Source organism: Aspergillus caelatus (assembly GCF_009193585.1).
Source record: "Aspergillus caelatus strain CBS 763.97 unplaced genomic scaffold BDV27scaffold_550, whole genome shotgun sequence".
NCBI lineage: Eukaryota > Fungi > Ascomycota > Eurotiomycetes > Eurotiales > Aspergillaceae > Aspergillus > Aspergillus caelatus.
The window spans coordinates 1-6697 of NW_022475813.1; the positions used below are offsets into that span (position 1 = coordinate 1).

General features: G+C 48.9%; 3 protein-coding genes across 3 annotated transcripts; 2 read left to right on the top strand and 1 right to left on the bottom strand.

Moving 5' to 3' along the window:
- Positions 1–238: 238 nt before the first annotated feature.
- BDV27DRAFT_95065 (serine/threonine-protein kinase) lies at positions 239–2696 on the top strand. Its single transcript, XM_032078025.1, has 3 exons — positions 239–824; positions 1144–1388; positions 1445–2696. The coding sequence occupies exons 1-3, from the start codon at positions 381–383 to the stop codon at positions 2607–2609; spliced, it is 1854 nt and encodes a 617-aa protein (XP_031920248.1). The 5' UTR covers positions 239–380; the 3' UTR covers positions 2610–2696.
- BDV27DRAFT_95066 (uncharacterized protein) lies at positions 2697–3007 on the top strand. Its single transcript, XM_032078026.1, has one exon. The coding sequence runs from the start codon at positions 2784–2786 to the stop codon at positions 2955–2957; it is 174 nt and encodes a 57-aa protein (XP_031920249.1). The 5' UTR covers positions 2697–2783; the 3' UTR covers positions 2958–3007.
- A 534-nt stretch (positions 3008–3541) lies between these two features.
- On the bottom strand, positions 3542–6169 carry BDV27DRAFT_95098 (putative sugar transporter). Its single transcript, XM_032078027.1, has 7 exons — positions 5599–6169; positions 5374–5473; positions 5303–5315; positions 5027–5244; positions 4820–4969; positions 4333–4766; positions 3542–4260 (listed from the first exon to the last, which is right to left on the bottom strand). Exons 1-7 carry the CDS (start codon positions 5870–5872, stop codon positions 3695–3697), a joined length of 1755 nt encoding a protein of 584 aa, XP_031920250.1. The 5' UTR covers positions 5873–6169; the 3' UTR covers positions 3542–3694.
- Between the last annotated feature and the right edge of the window lie 528 nt (positions 6170–6697).

Genomic DNA, 6697 nt, shown 5'->3' on the forward strand with positions numbered 1-6697 from the left:
AAAAAAAAAAAAAAAGAAAAGAAAAAAGAAAGAAAGTGGAAAAAGAGAAATTTTACAAATCAATTAAAGAGAGGAACAGAAAGAGGAAAGGTTAAAAATCTCCTAGTTGAAGAGAGGAAAATACGAACATCCTATTTTCCCCCCCGGCCGAAAACTACCATCATCACCAACGTCATTAGACCCGATATTCTCTCATCATCATCATTATTTTTTTTTTGCCTCCCTTGTCCGATTTCCCATTCCTTTAACTTGTGTCCTCCTTCCCCCGACGCCCGCCTCTCCTCTTTCCACCCCCACTCCCCTTACTTCTTTTTCCCCCCTTCCTTTTTTCTTTTCTTTTCTTTTCTATCTTTTTTGGACTGGATTGATTACTCAGCACCATGAGTACCATTCAAAATTTGAAGAATTTCATACGTCATGGGAAACAAGCCCGCTTGGTAACTCCCCATGCCGAGCCAACCACCAATGTTTCTCCCATACATGCCGAGCATCAACGTCAACCCCAAGGCTCGTACCCTCCTGCCGCAGGCAACCTAGATGCCATTGACAGCAGGCTCGGGAACGGTCAAGCTCAAGCGCCTCAAAAGTCATCGGCGGACTCTCAGTCGAGGCGAGCCCGTGATCAAGAGATCGAGCAGATTGTCGCTGAGGAGAGAAGCCAACGGAACAAAATGCCTAAGTACCCAGGACTGGAGCGCTGGATCTTGACGGACAAGATGGGCGACGGCGCCTTCAGTAACGTCTATCGCGCCAAAGATTCTACGGGGGAACATAACGAAGTAGCGATTAAAGTCGTCCGCAAGTTTGAAATGAATAGCAATCAGGTAGGCTTATTTGGACTTAACTTCTTGTTGTTCTCCCGATACCACTCCCCTCTTTCACAATTACCCTCATCTGCTCGGAGTTATACTCGTTCTCTTCCTGTGTGCTTAAACCAAACCATTTGCCGTCTCTCTTAGTCCGCCGCTCATCTACATCCCGAGGTCAAACATACCAAGGTTACGGAGGTGCGCGAATCTCTTAGCCACGCTAGACTGACCCGAAATCTTTCTTATTTCCTGTTACGTCTCGATTCCCCTTCGTGTTTTCTGTTTCTTACCGAGCAAGTTATATTAGGGTAGGTTTGCTGATTGCGATTCACAGCGCGCCAACATTTTGAAAGAAGTCCAGATTATGCGCCAAATAGACCATCCGAACATTGTCAAGCTGATCTCATTTTCTGAATCACGCCAATATTACTATATCATTCTGGAACTCTGCCCTGGCGGCGAACTGTTCCATCAGATCGTACGGTTAACCTACTTCAGCGAGGATCTAAGTCGGCATGTCATCACCCAGGTTGCAAAAGCAATTGAGTATCTGCACGAGACCTCCGGCGTTGTCCATCGGTATGATTCTTCTGATACCTTCAGACAACATGATCGGCGGCTAACAGCGTCTCCAGTGATATTAAACCGGAGAATCTTTTGTTCTATCCTATTCCCTTTGTTCCAAGCGAGAACCCCAAACCTCTTCAACCCGGTGATGAGGACAAAGTCGATGAAGGAGAATTCGTCCCCGGAAAGGGATCCGGCGGGATTGGTGTTATCAAGATTGCCGATTTCGGTCTCTCCAAAGTCATCTGGGATAGTCAAACTATGACACCTTGTGGGACTGTTGGTTACACAGCCCCAGAAATTGTCAAGGACGAAAGATACTCGAAGAGTGTCGACATGTGGGCTTTGGGTTGTGTGCTTTACACTCTCCTCTGTGGTTTCCCCCCTTTCTACGACGAGAGCATCCAAGTCCTGACGGAGAAGGTGGCGCGCGGCCAGTACACTTTTCTGTCGCCGTGGTGGGACGACATCTCGAAATCTGCGAAAGATTTAATCTCCCATCTCCTGACGGTAGACCCTGAACAGCGATACTCGATTAAAGAGTTCTTAGCCCACCCGTGGATACGTGGAAGCGATGAAGAAACCCAGGCGGCCACAGACGCTCCTCCCCTAACGACTCCTCTGCCCTCCGCCCGCCAACAGCCGTTGGACGCCTTCGCGGCGGACCAGGCACCATATGCTCCAGCCAGCGCTCGACTGTCGGACCAGCCCTCCGCCGGCTTGGAACGCCCCATGGACTTCCGGTCGCCCGGGGCGATCAACTTGCGCGAGGTTTTCGATGTGGGCTACGCCGTCCATCGCCAAGAAGAAGAAAGTAAGCGGCTGAAGACGTCCCGCGGCCGCGGGGCCAACCCGACCACCGCGTTCCAATCGGCTCTGAATCCCCTCAACGAGGATTATGACGAGGATGGCCCGCAAGTCACATATCAGCCCATTCACCAGAATGAGTATGCGGCGCCGAAGGTTCACAAGGGCTCTCAACAGTCTCGAGAAGTGGCTGCAATGGAAGCCAAATTGCGATCCACAAATCTGGGCGCTCAGCCAAGCGCTGCCGCCCAAGCACGACAGGCATATCAGCCACGACAGCCGCAGCAGGGCTACGGCACGCATAGTGCTAAGGTAGCAGCGGCAGCCAAGCAGAATATTGCTCGGTCATCGCGGCAACCTTTCGAACTCAGTCTGGATAACGCGACATTGTTAGAGAGGAGGGGTAGGCGGCATCAGGTTGTCTGAAATCTTAATACCTCTTTCGAAATGAATTTTTACGACTAAGAACGATGGGCCATGAATTCTATTCCATGATCATTGGGTGGTGGGGTCGCATTTGTCTCGGGTGTTATTCCCTTAAGGTTCTTTTTCTTCTTCTTTTTTCTTTCTGGATATTCAGGTTCGGGCAAAGCATTTTTTATGGGCTTTTATTGGGTTTCTCTACGGGGATATCTGCGTTATATTTTATGTTCTGTTACTTACGCACCTTTCATTATTTTGTGGCATATGGAGAACGCGGGACATAGGGTATACTTGCATTTCGAAGAAGTCCGTCTGTTACATTGGCCTCGTTTACGCGTAAACTCTCCTTGATGTTGTACAGTACAGAAGTAGCAGAGACATGCATCTAGATATTTATGTACTCAAAAATGCTCTGACAATTCCTCCTCGCTTTGTCACCTGATCTTCAGCCCTAAGTCTGCAAACATCTGGAATACTTATTAGTAGCGTATCTCTCATTTGAGGCATTTAACAGCCATAAGTCGTTTTCTTTGTTTCTACCGCTCAGGAATTTCCACAATAAATGAATAAACTTTACCTTTCATGGTCTAACTGAGAGAATCAAATACTCCAGTTTTTTTTAGGGACAAAGGACCTGAAAAGTTGAGGAAACGAGAAGGACAAAGAAAAAGGAAAAAAGAAAAAAAAAAAAGAAAAGAAAAGAAATGGTATTCAACAAACACATCCTTCTAGCTAGAAATGGTCATGCACAAGGGTATATGAATATGAGTATATGTATATAACGGGCATATATGCTTTTAATTTTAGGTTTGGACGGCAGGTAAATAAAGGTAATCATTTGATGTGTCGTGAACGTAACATCAACGCCAACATAAATCGAATCCAATGTATACATGAATGTGAGTAAAAGGGTATGTATATATATAGTAAGTCAGATGACATGTAGGATTCTATCCGAGGACCGGGGGAAGTAACAAATGGTATCATGCACATAACGTCACATAAACAGAGAAAATGATTTTTCTTATCCTACATTGACAAGGAAAAGTAAGGATGGAAAGTAAGGATGAGAGGAGAATAGAAAGGGTCTAAAGGGTCTGCTTTCCTCTCGTTTCGATGGGGAAGAGACACATGGCGACGAAGGAAGCCAGCATGAGGGCGCCGGAGGCGTAGATGGGGGCGTTGGGGTTGGAGGAGCCGCTGTAGATGGCGACAAGGGGGGCGCAGAGGCCTGCGATACGGTTCAGACAGCTGGCGATGCCGGTTCCGGTGCCGCGGTTGGGGGCGGGGAAGACCTCGGGGGTGTAGGCGTAGAGGACGCCGTACATGATGTTTTGGAAGAAGGCTTCGAGAGAGGAGCAGAGGAGTTGGATGTTGGGGTCTGTGCTGGCGGTGAAGCAGAAGAGGAGGACGCCTGTGATCAGGGTGGAGATGATCATTGTGCCCTTGCGGCCGATGTATTCAATGTCGACGGTGAAGCAGGCTAGGATGGAGCCTGGGACGCCGACGATGGAGGTGATAGCGTAATTGCGGTAGACGGTATAGGTGGATTGTTCAGCGCCGCCGCCGGACTGTTTGAGGTATTGGGGCAGGAAGGCATTGAAGAGGGGGTAGCCCATTCCGATTGTGGCCCAGCAGAACCAGAGGAGGGCGGCTGTGGGGGTTCATGTTAGTTGCGTGCGGTAGGATCTCGAAGGGGAGGGGGAGAGCTGGAAGGGAGACGTACTGTTAATACCAAGCTTCTTGGTGCCGAACAGAGGCTTGATACGATCCAGGGAGAACTTGGAAAGATATCTTCCGATGATCTCCTTGAAAGTAAGAGTCTGCTTTTCGACTTCTTCCGGATAGCCACCGATCTCGTTGAGGATCTCCTCGGTGAGCCAGGTTTGCTTTTTGTTCTTGTGGGCGATGCCGTGGACAGCATGCACAGCCTCGGCCTGGCGACCACGAGAGAGCAAGTACTTAGGGGACTCGTAGAGGTGGAAGAGGAAGAAACGGCAGAAGAACATCGCAAAGGTCAGAGCACCCAAGGTGAGAACAAGGTATCTCCAGCCCATATTATCCTGCTTAGTGCAGCACTGGACACCATCGGCAACGTTGTTGCAGGAAGGCAGGTCACTAGCGCAAGAGTAGGTTGGAATGTATGCCCATGCGAGTAGACTACGTCGGCTGTTAGTCGGATTTATCAAGTATCAATATACGGTTGAGCATACCTGGAAATAAGTTGACCAATGGGCCACCAGACACTCAGCATGGTCAGGAGGTTGCCAGAGGCGAATGGCAGAAACTCCAAAAAGAGTGCGCCATCAACTGGAAGATTTCCACCAACACCGAGACCCAAGCAGGCGTATAGGGCAGAGACACTGATTTATCCGTTAGCGACCATTCATCGTTTAGGAGCAGGAAAAGAGGAGATATACCCGACCCAGTTGGGACCACCCCCGGCAGCCAGACCGAACACACTGGTGATGAGGAGAGTCAGGTTGAAGGCAGGACGACGTCCAATAACATCCGATGCAATACCCCAGAACGAAGCACCCAGGCAAAGACCCAAGAACAACGCGCAGGTGGTGAAACGGACACGACTTTCAGAGACACCGAACTCCGCGGACAGTTGAGTCAATGTTAGGGCAACACCCTACGTAACCTTAGTACATGACATGGGAACATCAATCAAGCATCTTCCGGTTTCTTACCTGCAACCAGAGACTAACCAAGGATTGTTAGTCACAAATTCAATTATCAAGGCAGGAAAATATTCGCTTACTTGTCTGCCAACCAACCACAGCCACAGAGTGCAAACAGCTCCCATTGATAACGGCCCATGCCGATATCCTGAATGGCTCTGTTGATAACCTTTGCTTTTCCTGTAAACAACGATCAGATCCGCATCTCCAATAGGGCTATACGGGAAATTTGTCTTTTCTGCTTCTTTCTGTATAAAAGGGGGGCGGCAAGTGATTATTTCATGGGCAACAATCTAGGCACATACGGTCATATGCGGAGTCATGGCCGGAGGCAACAAGGTCTGTTTCGATTTCGGCGCGCAGGCTTTCAAGGGTCAAGTGGGCATTGTCAGAGAGTGAGGTGGCGACTCCATTCTCCTCGGAGGGAGCTTTATCGCTTCTGGCGTCAGTCTTCTCGTCAGGACCAGAATCCTTTCTATGTAAGGATGGGTTTGGGTGGGAATGCGCTGGGGCACTGCCGAGGGGCATGACCACCCCGGGGAAGTCGTGGTCGTGTTTCTTGAATGGGTTGAAAACCATGGTGCCGGTTCGTTTGCTGCTATGGACTGATGGGCTGGTGCGCTCTGGGAAGCTTCTCGATACCGGAGGGTGGTGATGGTCTACCGTCCAAGATCTGGGTTGTCAATTGGCAAGCCGTTCAAGGGGGGCTAAGTCTACTTTGGTCCGTTATAGTCGCAAAAGGCAATCAATCTCTATCGGGCTTTTGGTGATGTAGACCGGAACAAGTACTGGCGCTCAAGGGCCGAGATGGCAAGGTGCAATGGCTGTTCAATTGGGCTGGAAGTCGTTCAGGGTTTCATCAGTTGGGTGCTAGGGACCGTGATGTTGAGAAAAAAAGGCCGGGTTTGATTTTCTGTCCAAGAATTTGGTCGAGTGTCCGTGTATACCTGAGGACAGCTGCTACTGAACGTGCGTCGAATAGCTGAAGAGGTGACAAGTATTCTGTCACGCTGATGATGATGATGGAAATTTGGTGTAGACAACAAGTGTCACAATGATATATAGATTAGAAGGGAATTTGAGACAGAGAACTTTGACGGTCCGTTTTGGTTTGATCTGATAGTACGGGGACTGAAATATGGCGTATCTGTGTTCCCTGGATCGCAACGATGATTTAGGAACAGGGAGACGAAGCTGTGATAGCTATCGGCTTGGGGGGATTGAAGATTTGGATTGAAAGTGTGGGGATGGAAGAGAGAGAGAGAGAGAGAGAGAAGTATGGAAAGATGAGAGGTGAAGAAAGGCGACGAGGCAGAGAAGATGAGGAAACTTGGGGCCTATATAAGTATCCAATTCCTCCTACTAACCAGAAGAAATTAAAAATAAAAAAAAATAGAGAAAAAA

What these genes read in the sequence shown, in the direction of transcription:
- BDV27DRAFT_95065 (XM_032078025.1), top strand. Translation starts at nt 381, where the DNA reads ATGAGTACCATTCAAAATTTGAAGAATTTCATACGTCATGGGAAACAA. An exon ending in TTGAAATGAATAGCAATCAG is followed by an intron (nt 825 to 1,143) that starts GTAGGCTTATTT and finishes TGCGATTCACAG; the next exon opens with CGCGCCAACATTTTGAAAGA. An exon ending in ACCTCCGGCGTTGTCCATCG is followed by an intron (nt 1,389 to 1,444) that starts GTATGATTCTTC and finishes CAGCGTCTCCAG; the next exon opens with TGATATTAAACCGGAGAATC.
- BDV27DRAFT_95066 (XM_032078026.1), top strand. Translation starts at nt 2,784, where the DNA reads ATGGGCTTTTATTGGGTTTCTCTACGGGGATATCTGCGTTATATTTTA.
- BDV27DRAFT_95098 (XM_032078027.1), bottom strand. Translation starts at nt 5,872, where the DNA reads ATGGTTTTCAACCCATTCAAGAAACACGACCACGACTTCCCCGGGGTG. An exon ending in CCATGACTCCGCATATGACC is followed by an intron (nt 5,474 to 5,598) that starts GTATGTGCCTAG and finishes CGTTGTTTACAG; the next exon opens with GAAAAGCAAAGGTTATCAAC. An exon ending in CAAGAAGCTTGGTATTAACA is followed by an intron (nt 4,261 to 4,332) that starts GTACGTCTCCCT and finishes GAACCCCCACAG; the next exon opens with CCGCCCTCCTCTGGTTCTGC.